We start from the raw sequence: 17,192 nt of genomic DNA, 5'->3' as shown, positions 1-17,192 counted from the left end.
CATGCAGTAAGGGATTTTTTTTTTTTTTAAAGAGAAGCTTAGACTGGGGTGGACAATGTGCAGGCCATGAGTCACAGGTGCCTTTCTGAGAGGCCTCCAATGGTCTGCCTGTAAAACCTCCCCTCCATTAAATGGAATCGCCTTTCAGTGATCCCAAACCAGCAAGTGTCTCTAATTCTACATGGGTAAGGGGGAACAGCAATCGTTTTACCCCTCATCCTGCAGTGGCCCTAAAGCAGCTGAAATCACTACTTGTGCTCTGCAAAGGAGAGGCTTTTTGCTTCAGATCACTGAGCTACTTCAGTGACCTGAAGCAACCTCCTTCCTTCACCACAATGAACCTGAGCAGGATCACAAGAATTGGGAGGATCACAAGAATTGGGAGGATCAAATTAAAGCTTCCCAAGCAGCATGCCATTAATTCTGAGCCACCCACCACAGTGTGTGAAAGTACTGCACTGGCGGGCATGGATCCACTGTATGGCATAGTTACATCAATTTGAACAACAGTTAGCCACAGTACATTGACTATTAAAATATATTACTTTCAGCTGTTGGAAAATCTATTAAGTAATTATCAATTTAAAATTTTGTATAATCACCAAAAGAAAAACTGTTGGTCACTAAAAAGAAGACAGACATGTCTGTGCTGCCCAACAGAGGCTGATTTGAGTTAAAAAACATTTATAAGTTAATAGCCAGTGAATGGTCAAAACTTGTTAGTAATGAAAACCAATTTAAAATACTGCTTTATAAAACATGGCACACCAAGTTTGCTGATAGCTTAACTTTGTGAAGTATTCCCAACAAATGACATCAAAGCATACTATGTGTCTTGTCAGAGATATGGAAAACAAATTATATGAACATAATTAAACTCTGATGACTAGTTTTAAGTGTATATGTTTATTTCTCACTTGAATTAACAAGGTCAAGGAATTGTGAGTTCGCAAGGTATACAACTTCTAACATAACACAGTGCAAGTAAAAGGAATAGTATGGAGATGGTAGAGGATGAGTGCAACATAAACCCAAAACATTCATCCAAATATCTAGTACAGTACTACCAAAGCTATGTCGTTCTATACATGTTGCCATCTTGTACCCATTTTTCCAGAAATAAGACCCACTGGACATTCTAAGCAGACATGTTTCAGGATTACACTGCAGCTATTGTGTATAAGTACTCTAACTTAATATTCAAAGTACCGGGGGAAGGAAAGGCTTTCATGTAATCTAAACCCGTCAACTCAACTCTCCTCAATTTTGGCCAAATCATGTTACCTGTAAACTTCTAAAGTAACTGGTAAAAGGACTGTCATGGAGTGCCTTACTGGGCCTTTGTTTCCAAAATATGGCAGTTGTTAAAATAGTCAATCTAACCAGATAAACACAGTTGTCCACCCTGGTTGTATACCATGCCTATATAGCTATATTGTATCTGCAAAGGTTAGCCTAATGGCTTTCAAGTCATTAGGAACCCTGACCATCCAGGGCTCCAGAAAGTATAGAGACTTATAAATATATAACAGTATGTATATCAGATTTTCTTTACAGATGTTGCATGGAACAAGTGGACTTCAGAGGTTGGGCCACCAAAGGTGGACCCAACCTTTACCTAACATAATATTCTATGACCTGGAATGATATTTCCTGACATCTGTTTACCCAGTGGTTCGTTTTGTTATCTTCTTCCACTTTTCACCACTCTCCCTCTTTTTATTAGGACATAGGTATCTTTTTTCTATGTTTCCTAAACTCACGGAATGAGCAGGACACGTTAGTAGGGTCCCACTGCCATAAGCGCTCCTGGGTCTCACAAGCATCCCAGGTAGACCATCTGTGGAGATATTTCTTGAGGCTAAATATTGTCTACAATAAAAGCAATAGAGCCATTTTAAATAGAGGACATATGTTCTTGGTCGATGAATCTAGTGTTAAAATTATGTTACTTTTTTATTTATTTTACCCCTCAGTCTCTGGTGCGATCAGACAGCAGGAAAGGAGCACCAAAAAGAGTACATTGCAGGGAGCGATCTCCCTTAAAGTGACTCCTCCATCTGCTAGGAAATTACTCCAGTCCAGTCACCAAAAGCTGCAGCACTATATCTAGACCAGAAAGATCCAGTTTGGATATGGATCAAGGTTGATCCCTATACTTTGTGTGGTCGCTGGAAAATGGATTGAAAATAGATTAAAAAAACTGCTCCACAAGCAGTCTAAAATGTGATCTATTTCTTAATGTGATCACACACTCAGTTTTTCTCAAGGGCTCAGAGAGGGCTGCTCATATCGTCTTACAAGTATGCATTGCATATTTGTTTGAGACATGTTCATAAGCAAGTAAAATATTGCTTATGTGTCCTGGGAATTGTACATTAAAGTCATTTTCACAACAATTTCATATGGCTTAGTCCCCCTGTCAAGATATGACTTAATGGCTCTATAGTACTACTTAAAAAGTTGACTACTCTAGGAAATCCTATGAGAATGGTACTCCAATTAATGTGCTATTAGCCTAAATTAAATTTCTACAAAAACTGACAACAAAAAGGAAAACTGTTCCAGCATGAAGGGGAGATAAGAGCTACACAGTTAACTCCGTGCAAAAGAATTACACAGCAAACATACTATTTTCCAGCTTTATGCCTTCAACCTAAGGAAATGCATCATGAAACTAATACTCTTTTTATTTTATTTTAGTGGAAAACAGACAGAGCACATGATATAATACGTATAATAACAGATGGACCATTACCAACTCTTGATAACAAATTCAATTATCACATACTTAAAAAAAACAGTTTGACATAAATTATTGTACTACACAGCACTCTGTTCATAATTTTTCATAATTAGAACACAGAAACACTACTGTCTCTCAGCACTTCAACAGTGTTACATTTAAGAAATATTGTCATAAAATATCTAGAGTTTTGGCATTCATAGTTTAGCATCACAATTTAAAACAGATGAAATGTAAACTGCAGAAACTCTAAAATCATGGATTAGATACAAATGTAATCATGCTTATAGTGAAACTACAGTGGTACATCGCAAGACGAATGCCTCGGGCAACGAAAAACTCGCAAGACGAAAGTGTTTTGCGATTTTTTTGGTGCTCCGCAAGATGAAGATATTTTTGTCTTGCGAGGTACATTTTCCCATAGGAATGCACTGAAATTTAATTAATGCGTTCCTATGGGAATTTTTTTTTTTTTTTAAAAAAAGAAAAGTCACTTACTAGTTAGGGAACTGGGGAAGCACCATCAGAGGACTGGCGGGGGTCCCCTGCAACTGTGCTCGCTGCTTTCAGAGGTCCCCCAGCAGTCCTCTGATGGAGCTGGGCAAGCCTCTGAAGCCTTCCCCAACACCATTTTTGAACTTCCCGCCCATTTCCTCTGCCTTTCACCTTTCAGAGGCTTGCCTCTGATGATGCTCGGCAAGTCTCTGAAAGGAAAAAGGAAGGGGAAAAAGGCAGGAAGTTCAAAAATGGTGCTGGGGAAGGCTTGCCCAGGGGACCTCTGAAAGTGGCGACTGTGGTTGCAGACGACCCCCACCAGTCCTCCAGCTCCCTACCTGATAAGTGACTTTTTAAAAAAAAGTTTAATAAAATTTCAGTGCATTCCTATAGGAAAACCCACCTCTCAAGATGAAAATTTCGCAAGACGGCAGGTCTAGTGGAACAAATTATTTTCATCTTGTGAGGCACCACTGTACTGAAATCAATAAAACTTTAGTTACTCATGATCAAATTAAAGTCTGAAATATATCAACCGATTGAAGTATGACCAAATCCTGATCAAACTTATTATCACTGAGACCTATCATACAAGACAGAGAAACCCCTCTTGAGTTTCTCAGTGTTGCACTAACCAGTTTCTATATAAAACAATTTTGGTGATATGGGGGGGGCAGGGTACTGGCATGCTCAAAAACATAGCAAAATGCCCCCCAACTAATAAGGTACTAAGGTAATAAGGTACAAGGGGACTTTCTGAGACAAAATATTTTTTCCAAATTTAAATTGGGGCTTGGGGATAGTGGGGCCACAAGGTAGCTAGGGACTCATAAAAATACAACTGCAAATTGCCCACCAATGGTCTGTGGTTAAAGAACACCAGGCTTTTCCAACTTCACATTGAGATGTGAGTGACTGAAACTAGACTTTTTCACTCATGTGGAATATCTCTTTAACCAGGGAACTACGGCCCTTCTCCTAACTAATTTTGTGCCACTCAATCCTGAAGTAAGCACACCTCCTTAAAAACTGTGGAAGGCGTTTGCATCAGAATGCCCCGTATTCTTTCTAAGAATTCCAGCAAGTAGATGTTATTAGGTTCTTCAAAAACCAACTATTGACCCTCTTTGTGCACATAAAAATCCATCCATTCACTCTTAATTTTCTATATTCAACAATACATACCAGTTCCTTTGGATACATATGGAGGCTTGAAGAATTTCACAACACCATACAAATTGACAACAGTACCACTTTTAAGTTGATTCAGGGGTGTATATGTATATTTGGGAGCAACAGGCTGGTAAGACATAAGAAAAAGCGATCATAAGATAGTACTGATAGAAAGTTAGTTTTAAAATTTGCTTTGCCCACACTATTCTCTATTGTCAGGCTCTACAAACCATTATGAAAATCCAGTAAAAGGATTTTCTCTCTGCATGTGAAACTGAATACAAAGATTCCCCACATTCACCAAAAGACTCCTTTCCCTTTTGAAGAGCAGCAATCATCAGACCTAAACCACTACTCTCAAATCAGTAACTGCTAATAATTTCCTAACAAGGAATAAGTGAATATATTGAGCCTACTCCAAATATAATGGATTAGTGTGATTTATGCAATACCTATGGGAACACCAAAAACTGCACAAGACATTTTTAAAAACCCCTACATTATACAGTGGTGCCCCATTAGACACTTACCCTGCTGAACGACGAAATTGCTTGATGATGACTTTTTTGTGAAAATGATGTTTCCTATGGGGGATTTTTGCTTTACATTGATTAGGTCCTTGCTTCGCGAACCACTTGTTCACAAAACGATGATTTTCCGGCTCCGTAAAATGGCTTCCCTCCCTCTGCAAAATGGCTATATTCCGGACACAAGCTTTGGAAAACAGTGATTTTAAACAGATGATAGGCGGTTCTCTGTGGGAGATCTTCGCTGGATGATGAGGTATTTCCCCATTGGAACGTATTAACCAGTTTTCAATGCATTCCAATGAGGTTTTTTTTCATCTGACAATTTCGCTGTACAGCGATTTTAATGGAATGGATTATCGTCGGCATGTGGGGCACCACCGTACAGTGGTGTCCTGCACCACGATGATAATCCGTTTCCCTGAAATCGCTGTTAAGCGACAACATTATCCAGGGAAAACAGTTTCCCCATTGGAATGCATTGAAACCCATTTAATTCATTCCAATGAGGAAATTACCTCATTGTCCAGCGAAGATTGCCCATAAGGGAAGCCATTTTCCGAGCGCCGATCAGCTGTTAAAATGGCTGCCCTGCGAAGCATGGGTCCGGAAAACACTGTCGTCTTGCGAACAAACGGTTCGCAAAGCATGGACCTAATCGTCGTCAAACGGAAATCCCCCATTGGAAACATTGTTTTGCGATCGCTATAGCGATTGCAAAAAGTCATCATCCTGTAGATTCGTCATACAGCGGGGTCATCGTCTAGCGAGGTACCACTGTACAGTTACAATAAGCATATGAAAAAGCACACAACTTCTTCAATTCATGTGCCAAGAAACAAAATATACACCAAAGGATTCCACTCCCATCTCCCACTGGTTATTGACATGCTGGAATTTTAGTCTGGTCCCAGGCAGTATAGAAACCTTGCCAAGTGCTTGAATGAACTCAGGAAAGTTGGACATTTGCCATGTCCTGCTACAGCAAATCTGCAGCTTTGGAAAGGCTGCTGGGACAGGAACATTGCTTTTTTTTCCAGGAATGAGCAGAAGGTACCACAGGCATTCTGATTATTCCTGTCATCACCTTGCTCTGCTGGCTGGCCCTGACAGCAGCTGGAAAACTTGCACAGAACATCTCCAACAATTTTAGCATGCTCAGGAAATAAAACAGACTGGCCAGGGTCCCCAAATCTATAGTTTGATTTAGCTCAATCTAGCAATGCTACTTGCCAGGTGAACTTCTATATAGAGGTGAAAATGATTTTTTTAAAAGGATGAAAAAATAATTTCATTTAAGAAGTTTAAAAAATTGAAGTGTCACTGTGAAGCACAATGTCCAGAGAAGTACATTCTGTCTTACATCTTCCAGAATGGAGGTTACCTTCCAAAGGTGCTGAATGTGGGATGATGAAATCTATAGCTGATTCCTTTCTTTATCTTAAAGATATCTAAAACTAAATCTGTTTGAAGCTCTGATACTGCAAGACCTTCCTATCCTCAAAAATTGAATCTTACCATGGCTACTGTCTCTGAAACAGTTGTTATGTGTGGTGATCTAGTAAAAACCTGGAGTGAAAAAGAAAAGAGCACCAGCAGCATTAGCCAACAAAAGACAATTTAAATGAAGCCTTTTAATTGACATTTTCACATAAACTACCATATATACTCGAGTATAAGCCTAGTTTTTCAGCACTATTTTTTTTTTTGCTGAAAACCACCCCCTCAGCTTATACTCGAGTCAGTGTCAAAATTACATGTTCTCCCCTGCAGTGCGGGTGTTCTCCGGACTCCCCCACTCATCTATGGGTGCCTGCAGCCTCTGTGGGTGGTCCAATGACCTGGGTTGAGTACACTGCATTTTTCATACTCCGCAGGAAGACACCGTGCTGGGAGGATAATAGCAGTTTATGTCCAAATAAAGGAGCTGTAGATGAAAACTTTTTCCCGACAGCTTGTCAGTACGTATTTCAAAGACCACTCTGAACAGAGGTCACAGTGAGGACATATTTGTTTACAAGCCCAGGGAAATCCATCCACCCCCCTTCTTTCCTGTCAGCTATGTCTCTTACCAGCAGCTGCTGCATTTTCCATCCTCAGTTTATACTCGAGTCAATAAGTTTTCCATTTTTTTGTAGTAAAATTGGGTGCTTTGGCTTATATTTGGGTCGGCTTATATTCAAGTATATAGGGTAAATAATACAAACACAGACTTATAGAACGGAAAGTGATCTCAACATTCTGTACGATCAGCCCCTGAACCAAACAAGGAATATTACAAATGCCTGCTTTAGACAGCCATAATATCCAATGCTACAAATGTAACTATTTTTAAGAATAATGTAATCTTTATTTTAGAAATAAAATTTCTATTCGTATACCTAGCATACATGTTATTGCTGTTGTTTAGTCGTTAAGTCACGTCCAGCTCTTCGTGACCCCATGGACCAGAGCACGCCAGGCCCTCCTATCTTCCACTACATCCCGGAGTTGGGTCAAATTTATGTTGGTAGCTTTGATGACACTGTCCAACCATCTCGTCCTCTGCTGCCCCCTTCTCCTCTTGCTTTCACACTTTCCCAACATCAGGGTCTTTTCCAGGGAGTCTTCTCTTCTCATGAGATGGCCAAAGTATTGGAGCCTCAGCTTCAGGATTTGTCCTTCCAGTGAGCATTTGGAGTTGATTTCCTTCAGAATGGATAGGTTTGTTCTCCTTGCAGTCCAGGGGACTCTCAAGAGTCTCCTCCAGCACCACAATTCAAAAGCATCAGTTCTTAAGTGGTCAGCCTTCTTTATGGCCCAGCTCTCACTGCCATACATTGCTACTGGAAAAACCATAGCTTTGACTATGCGGACCTTTGACAGCAAGGTGAGGTCTCTGCTTTTCAAGATGCTGTCTAGGTTTGTCATCGCTTTCCTCCCAAGAAGCAGGCGTCTTTTAACTTTGTGGCTGCTGTCACCATCTGCAGTGATCATGGAGCCCAAGAAAGTAAAATCTGTCACTGCTTCCATATCTTCCCCTTCTATTTGCCAGGAGGTGATGGGACCAGTGGCCATGATCTTAGTGTTTTTTTTTAATGTAGAGTTTCAGACGATTTTTTGTGCTCTACTATTTCACCCTCATTACAAGGTTCCTCAATTCCTCCTCACTTTTTGCCATCAGAATGGTATCATCTGTATATCTGAGGTTGTTGATATTTCTTCTGGCAACCTTAATTCCGGCTTGGAATTCATCCAGTCCAACCTTTCACATGATGTATTTTGCATATAAGTTGAATAAGCTGGGGGACAATATACAGCCTTGTTGTACTCCTTTCCCAATTTTGAACCAATCAGTTGTTCCATATCCAGTTCTGTTGCTTCTTGTCCCACATATAGGTTTCTCAGTAGATAGATAAGGTGGTCAGGCACTCCCATTTCTTTAAGAACTTGCCATAGTTTGTTGTGGTCCACACAGTCAAAGGCTTTTGCATAGTCAAAGAAGCAGAAGTAGATGTTTTTCTGGAACTCTCTGGCTTTCTCCATAATCCAGCGCAAGTTAGCAATTTGGTCTCGAGTGCCTCTGCCTCTTCGGAATCCAGCTTGTACATCTGGGAATTCTCGGTCCACATACTGCTGAAGCCTACCTTGGAGGATTTTGAGCATAACCTTGCTAGCGTGTGAAATGAGTGCAATTGTGTGGTAGTTGGAGCATTCTTTGGCACTGCCTTTCTTTGGGATTGGGATGTAGACTGATCTTTTCCAATCCTCTGGCCACTGCTGAGCTTTCCAAACTTGCTGGCATATCGAGTGTAGGACCTCAACAGCGTCATCTTTTAAGATTTTAAATAGTTCCACTGGAATGCCATCACCTCCACTGGCCTTGTTGTCCATCTTTGCACAAAATGTTCCTTTAATATCTCCAATTTTATTGAACAAATCTCTGATTTTTCCCTTTCTATTATTTTCCTCTACAGTGGTGCCTTGATTTACGACCATAATCCATTCCAGAAGATGGGCGTAACTCGAAATGGTCATAAGTCAAAGCACAATTTCCCATAGGAATACACTGAAATCCCATTAATCTGTTCCGGCAGAAAAACAAAAACAAAATAAAACAAAACAAAACCATCACACAACAAGCCCCATCGAAACGCGATGGGGCTGGAAAAAAAAAACCAACACACAGGAAGCCCCATCACAAAAAAATCCAAAAATAAACAGCAGAGGAAGCTCCATCGAAACGCAATGTGGCTGCAAGAAAAAAGAAAAAGTAACTATGCCTCTTTTTGAAGTGTATCTGTTTTTTTTTAAATGTCCTAATTGCTATACATTCAAAAGGAGAAGCTGCTCCACCATGGAGATGAAGTGCTGGAAAGTTTCATCAACCAAATACATGAATGAAAGGGGGAAAAGTGGCCACTATATCTTAAAAATTAACAACCAGTTTAATGAAGAAGATATTAACAAACGAAAGCCAAATCTGCAAATAAAATCTCATTTGGGGATGCAGAACTAGTTGCACAGCTACCTTATCTAGGTCGCCTTCCAGCCTGACATTCTACAGAAATGTCAAAACCTGTGCTCCACGACAGCTATGACGCATGTGTTTGCTACTAGAATATCCTGAGAACTGAGCTGAAATCTCCCGAGTCTAGAGAAAACACTTTGCTCTTATCTGTACTCTAAAACTAAGTCATCACTATGTAAATAGGTTTACAGCATATTTCCTATCCTAGAAATATGACAATAAGATCAAAAATATATGATATGACATGGGAAGATATGTAACTTCCCAGGACAATTCCGTTTCAATGTTAAGATTAATAGAAATCTGGCAAAGGCTCCCTCTACTTCAAAAACAGGGAAACAACACTATGAAATGTGCATTAATGTAGCTGAATTAAATATAATGACCAAGTGGTAATTATAGTTCCATCAGCAATATCCAATATATTTAGCTATATTCCATATGTATATGTATGTAGATATTTATAAGTGCACATGTGTTTGTGCATATGTGTGCGCACACACATCCATATATGCAGTTGCCATGGCTTGTGGTTTGAACAGGGCGAACACTTCATCCCGAAGTGTGGAGTCCACAGCTAACATTGGCCCTACCATATGATAAAGAGTGGCACTGATTTTCCTCAACCTTTGAGTGGCAGCCTCAGATGATACCAAACTGCTCTGAAATCCTGCTCCATAGAAAAACTGTGTCTAACATGGTTTGGTGGGTTGATATTTGATATTCCCCCCCTCAATCCAAACCTCTTTATATACAGTACTTTTACTACTATATGTAATAAAATCACAAATCCAAGAGAAATAAACTGACACAACGTACATAAATCTTTGAATCAACTTCATCAGATAGTTCTAGGTGCCAGCCGTGCTTGTCATTTTTATTGTTGGACTTCACCAAGTTGAATCCAGTGACCACAAGGATGTCCTGTTGGAAGGAGAAATACATTGTTAATTACATCCTTTCTCCTGAAATATTTCTTATCTGCCTCCTTTCTTCCTGGGGAGGAGAAAAAAGAATATAATTTCGTATAGAGACACTTCCTGAGACTCTTGGGAGATGTAATTCTAGCTAAACAGGATTTAAAAAAATAAAAATAAAAAAGACACATAATATAATGAATGCAAATCCTCTGGATCCCACTGGCTTTAAGTACATGCATAAATATTTTTCACTTCTCCTCACTTCATATAGCCTCTTTTGAGATTATAAGCCTCCTTGTGCTCTGTGTATGTTGCAGAGTGGGGTTAATGAAGTTGTTGAACCATGGTGGGAAAGAATAAGCATACAACTTCAATACATGTAACAAGAAACAAAATCTACACCAAAGGATCCCCCCAACCCCCAACTGGTTACTGGCATGGTGGAATTTTAGTTTGGTCCCAGTCAGTATGGAAACCTTGCCAAGTGCCAAAACGCTTCTTGTCGCAGAAATTGGAAACTAAGAGTGACACCATCAAATCAAAGGATAGATTTGATCTTTCTAAAATAAATAGTATTTTTTATGCTACAGTGTTGGCCAGATTGCTCGGTGAATTGTAGTACAGTAGGATCACTGTATTCATGGGATCAGTGTTCACTGTTTCATTTATCTGCGGTTTGAAAATAGTAAAAGAACAATCCCAGAAATATGTATTTACATGAGGTTTTTATGAAAACTGCCCACTAGAGGGAGAGAGAGACTAAGCTGTGTACAGCATTTGCTATTTCTGTATATTTTTTTTGGCATCCATGGAGTGGAGGCTGGGAACTGAACCTACTAGGATACAAGTGTCCTACTATACCTAGCTGTAGAACCAAGTGTAATGAGTTCAGCACCTCTCTGTACCTCCCAAGCAAACAGTCAGTCAGCCTGGGTTGTCTTGGGTAAGTTCCTCTGTTCCAAATCGTCACCCAGAAGGATGAAACAATAAACAATCCTATACCTAGAAAACCCTGAAAAGGCTGCCATAAGCTCAAGCTAAATAGACAGCACGTTATTTTAATAGTTGTTGCTGGTGATTGTTGAAAGTTCTGACCAAACGATCTGCAGCCCATCAGTGGATTGAACACTGTTGGGGATTACTTGATATGTCCCAGATATTGCAATTGAAAACATATCCATCTAGTGATCAGTCCAAGAAAACAGGGTCTGAATATTACCTGAAGATGTCCACATAAGAGTAATTATTAGTAGCCAATTATATGCTGTCAAATCATTTCTGATTATCCCTTCCAGGGTTTTTTGGAGATAGAGTACTCAGAAGTGGTTTACAATTCCCTTTCCTGGAAGGTTACGCAGGCTTGTTCTTCCCCCAGTAGTCAGAATATGGAATCCAAATTCCCAATCTCTAACTCTGTAGCCAGATACCTCGCTCACTGGGCTATCCAGCCAGTAGTCAATTGCCTGTGGCAAATAAACAGCCCACAACCAGGATTAAAAACTGCATGCCCTTGATTTATCTTTTACCTCCATCTTGAATGATTGTCTATGGTTGTGAAATTGTTGTTACATGTTCACTGTTTTTACTCTATTTGATGTGAGCCACCCAGAGTAGACACTGTCTAGATGGGTGGGATACAAGTTCAATAAATAAATAAATAAATAAATAAAAAGGCAATTTTAAAGACATATCCTGAGATATTTGCTTCAAGCAGATTTCTGACTACTGGGGGCTACTGAAATCTCCCATTTTGTAACATGAAGATTGAGCTACCAAAAAACAAAACAAAGCCCTAGCAAAACAAGACTAGTCAGCTGAAAAATTCAAAAACTGTGAACTGTGCAGGAATTAACATGATGCATTATTGAATATGAGTGATTTAAATAATTCATTTAACAGGAGAAATCTGACAGTACTAGAACAGTCAACTCTTTAAAGAGGTCCCTTAGTCAATATGCATGTCCAGATTAGGGGAAAAAATTAGATACCACAGTGTGATGTTTACCACGTGGCCCCTGCTTGTTTCACCAAACAAAGGGCTCACGCTATGCCATCCCACCTGCAGATACCAATTGTGACATTCCCTCTTTTCCTCACTGCCACCAGTGGATTTCCTTTATCCACAATATATAAAGAACTTTAGTCAGATACTTGACTGGTTACTGCCAACAGAACTTATTTATTGAAATGTATTAAATTTAATCAGAATCACAGATGTTCAATGCATACAGTCAAATCATTAAAATGCCATATATCTGGGCACATAACCAATCTCCACCTGCTCTATCTATTTATCTTGACTAGCTTATCTTTATTAGTGTCTGTTCTCACTATCACCCTATCTCTCTCTCTCTGCAAATTCTATATCCCCCTTTTCCATCTCTTCTGCCAAACCTTCTTATATCCCCTGACTCCGCCCCTCCACTTCTCTCATAGGCTCATGCAAATGAGATCCGGAATATGAGTGACAGGCGTGACATGGGGCAATTGTCACACATAGTCTCTTCTTGATTCTATTCAAACAGGGCATCTGCTGAGAAACAACTGACAGAAAACCAAAGGATGTCATTTTATGGAGAATGATTTTGGTGATGGCATGTTGCATTACAGAATTCTGAAATAGTTTTTAAAATGTCAAAAACCACTCAGAAGCTATCATGGAATAATACTTGCATGGAATATACTCAGCTTGAAACAAAAACTTCTAATGTATGAGGAAAAAAGTGTGAAAATAAATAGGAACAACATATATATTATTTCTGCAGGGAAGGAATGGAAGAGAAACTATTTTTGCGATTGTTTGAACCTATGGAATGTTTCCGGCTGATGTGAAAAGGGGATATAAAATTCTTCTTGGTATGAAAAAAAATCCACTGTCATTCAATGATCCTGAGGTCTAGGGATATGAATCTCATTACCCCTCACTCTTCAAAAGAAACAGAGGGTGGTGGGATCAGGTAAATGACTGGCTACAAAGGTGGCACTGACATGAGGGATTTGGACTTTGGGATCATGGGCTATGCTTCTTGGAAGGGGGACTGCTAAGAAATGGTGGGCAGCATATCAAAAGGACTGGGAAAGATGTGCTTAGCCACAGAATGAAGAACCTCAACAGGAAGGCTTTAAACCAAATTGGAAGGGGAAGGGAGACACAAGCTTGGAGGTAAAGATAGCTGAAGAAACCAAATGCACAGTTGCACGATAGGGGTTACCTGGTTCAGTAATACTACATGTAAGAAAGATCTTGCAATTGTTATAGATCACAAATTGAATATGACACAACAGTGTCAAGCAGCAAAAAGACAATAGCTATTTGAGGTTACATTAACAGAAGTACAGTCTCCAAGTCATATGAGTACTAGTTCCTCTCCTCACTTGTTAGATCTCATTTTGAATATTATACCCAGTGTTGGACACCACAGTTTAAGGAGGATGTAGACAAACTGGAACAGGTTTAGAGAAGGGCAACAAGGATAATCAAAGGGTTGGAAACCAAACCCTATGAAGAAAGACGAAAAAAACTGGTAATGTTTTGCCTTGAGAAAATAAGATTGTGAGGAGATATGATAGTGCTCTTCAAACAATTGAAAGGTTTTCTTACAGAGGAAATGCAGGATATGCTTTTCAATCATTCAGGTACAGGACATATAACAATGGGCTCAAGTTACAGGAAGCTCGAAACAGGAAGAATTTCCTAACAGCTAGACCTGTATGAAAATGAAACCAATTACCTTGGGAGGGGGTGAGCTAGACAGCCCTATGTCAAATATACCTTGATCTGGATTCCTGCATTAAGCAGGGGATTGGATTCGATGGCCTTATAGGCCCCTTCCAACTTCATTATTCTATGATAATCAGTAATATAAATAGTGAACTCATTCTTTGAGTGCTCATGTAGCCAAAACAGCTCCATCCCTGCATAAAATGCCGAATTAACATTAGTAAATGAAAACAGGCGTTTTAGAGCATTTACCGAAGGGGGCAACTGGAGGTTTATGGTTAACCACTGTGAGAAGCAGGCCTGGCATCAACCGTGTACTGAAGAGCAGATATACCGTATTTTTCGCTCCATAAGACACACCTTTCCATAAGACGCACCAATTTTCTAGGAGAAGAAAACAGGAAAATATAATCTGTTCTCTTCGCTCCATAAGATGCACAGACTTTCCACCCCCGTTTTGTGGGGAAAAGTGCGTCTTATGGTGCAAAAAATACGGTAATAAGTAGCCAAAGAATACTAAGTGACATTTAAGGAGAAACCCCAAGAATGTCATGGGAGATGGTCATGGAAAAACATAACTCAGTATTCTGGAAAGGAGTTGGCCGACTGGAATCCTGAAGAGGAATGCAGTGCCCTGAAAAAAATGTGTTGCAGAGCCCACTTGCTACTAATCTAAAAGAAAATGCAAGAAATTAAAATTCAAAGATTCATTTCATGAAGTGGAAGAATTTAGATTGCTTTTAATAAAAGCAAACTGAAAGATGTAAATAGTGTTCACTAAATTAAGATCAAAGTAAGCAGCAAAATGATGCAGATTAAACACACGGAGGATAAAACTGCCTCTTGTACTTTTCTGTAGTATCAATACCTAATTATCCTCTCTATCGCAGCTGAAAAAAATTGTAGATGTAATGGAGCTTACATGCTTGAGGAGAGGGGAAAATGTTTCCTGGGAAGTCAATAAAGCTACGAGAACTCTCTAAACAAAGTTTGGGTGTAAAATGGTTGTTGTAAGTTTTTCGGGCTCTTTGGCAGTGTTCTGAAGGTTGTTCTTCCTAACGTTTCGCCAGTCTCTGTGGCCAGCATCTTCAGAGGACAGGACTCTGTGTAAAAGGTTATTTGATTAAATACAAAATTCTCACAAACATGTATCATCAATTTTGTCTACATCTTTTCTTGACTATCCATGAAGGAGGTGTGCTTAGCCTGAGGAAGTCGATTTTATTCATGAAAGCTTGATATTTGTGTAATCTCGGGGACATGGCCTTTTCCGTGATAAGCAGATATACCCCAGGTATGTGAAGATACTCTTGTTAAAGCTTCAATTTTCAAGGCTTATCAAGTGAGACAACTTGATAGCTGAAATACTAGCACACTCAACCAATGTACAGTGGTGCCTCGCTTGACGACGATAATCCGTTCAAATCGCTGTTAAGCGAAATCGTCATCAAGCGAAAGTAAAAAACCTATTGAAATGCATTGAAAAACGGTCAATGCATTCCAATGGGTGAAATACCTCATCGTGCAGCGAAGATCCTCCATAGGGTGGCCATTTTCTGATGACTGTAAAGCGAAGAATCCATCCTGAACACAGCGGGGAGCCATTTTGCACAGCAGGGAGCCATTTTGAAACCCCGATGATCAGCTGTTTTTTATCGTCCGTTAAGTGAAAAATCGGTTCCCGAAGCAGGGAACCGATTGTCGTAAACCGGAATACACATAGGAATCATCATTTTGCGATCGCAATAGCAATTGCAAAAAACTCATCGTAAAGCAGATTCGTTGTGGAGCGGGGTAATCGTCAAGTGGGGCACCACTGTATCTGTAATACTAGTATTATTGTGTCATGAATATTTACATTCCCGGGATAAGCCAAGCTTTTGCCTTAGAAGGCCTCATACACTGCTTGGCCATGGAATGTGTGAAGCTGCAGGTCTTCCTTTCCTAAAATACTCTTAAATAAACAACCTCCCTCCTTCTCTTGTTCTCCCACAGATTCCCTGCCCTACTGCTCAGACATACACAACATTCTCCATATATCACTTTCACAAAGAGATCTTCAATTTTCCTTTCCTGAGGATGGCCTGTCAAGGAGACAACTGTTCTTTCATCTCACTCCACAGTTTCTCTCTTAATTAGTTTCTTGGGGTAAAAACCTTGAAATACAGAAGATGCAACTCACACCTTATTCTATCCTAAGCACTGATGCCCAGCAGCACACCTGATGAAGCTCAAAGCAACCACGTTCTGGTGTAAAAATTCTATTTTGCATCAAAAAATGTCTTTGGATCATGCCTTTCTCAGATGCCTAATTTAAAGTTTTCAAAATTAATGTTGAAAACAACATGAATCAAAAAATATAAATTATTGTGATGTCTTTTCTGCTATATATATGTGTGTATATCTAAAACAGCCATTATATGACATGCTGAGACCTTTCTTTCTATAAATATAAATAATCTTCACTTTTCTTCTCAGGAACAAAGATTATCTTTATTTGCACCAAGGTATGTGTGCGCTGACTCTTGGGTTCTTTCATCCTTTCTATTCCTGTCAATGAGGAGTTCGCTGCTTAGTGGTGTTTTCTGAAAAGGACTGCAGCTAAAGTGCGGATCTCTCATCACCATCACTGACATTGCCTCTTGTGCAGTAATTAGGCTTGAAAGAAACCTCCCACTACAGATAGGTAGGAAAGATTTCTTCCTTTTTTGCCACCCATAGTGTCCTTTTATGAAGATCAAACCTGACATCTCCCATGGGAAATTCCACTTAGAAACGTATCTTTCGCAAGCTACCATCATATCACTATGACCTATATAGCACATATTGCTGGTAGAGTGCACTTTTAATTCTTGCTCCTCTTAAACAAACAAATATGAACCTCACCATGTAACCTCAAGTTTAAAAAATAAAGAGGAACAAAGCCATAGGAATATTTGTAGTTAATTCTTAAAATTAAGGTTTTAATTGACCCTTTAGCTTCATACATAAGAATTACTCTATCCAGTGGTTTTATTTAAGCATATCACTTTTGGCTTGCAAAGGGGCCATCAATTCTTATGCACTAGTGATTCTCAAATGTTATTGAACTATGACTTCC

At 39.5% G+C, this 17,192-nt stretch overlaps 1 protein-coding gene across 3 annotated transcripts in view; it reads right to left on the bottom strand.

Annotated features, from left to right (window-relative positions):
- The window catches only part of POT1 (protection of telomeres 1), a 119,233-nt gene that overhangs the window by 65,017 nt on the left and 37,024 nt on the right, over positions 1 to 17,192 (bottom strand). For all 3 annotated transcript variants that reach the window (XM_078376742.1, XM_020797242.3, XM_078376743.1), the window contains 3 exons: positions 10,271 to 10,375; positions 6,460 to 6,510; positions 4,427 to 4,541 (listed from right to left, as the gene is read on the bottom strand). In XM_078376742.1, the coding sequence (XP_078232868.1) occupies positions 4,427 to 4,541; positions 6,460 to 6,510; positions 10,271 to 10,375 (271 nt within the window). The remainder of the gene's footprint in view (positions 1 to 4,426; positions 4,542 to 6,459; positions 6,511 to 10,270; positions 10,376 to 17,192) is intronic.

Source organism: Pogona vitticeps, chromosome 5 (genome assembly GCF_051106095.1).
Source record: "Pogona vitticeps strain Pit_001003342236 chromosome 5, PviZW2.1, whole genome shotgun sequence".
Lineage (NCBI taxonomy): Eukaryota > Metazoa > Chordata > Lepidosauria > Squamata > Agamidae > Pogona > Pogona vitticeps.
Note: the sequence above shows the minus strand (reverse complement) of the source record. Positions and strands in the feature narration are given on the sequence as shown.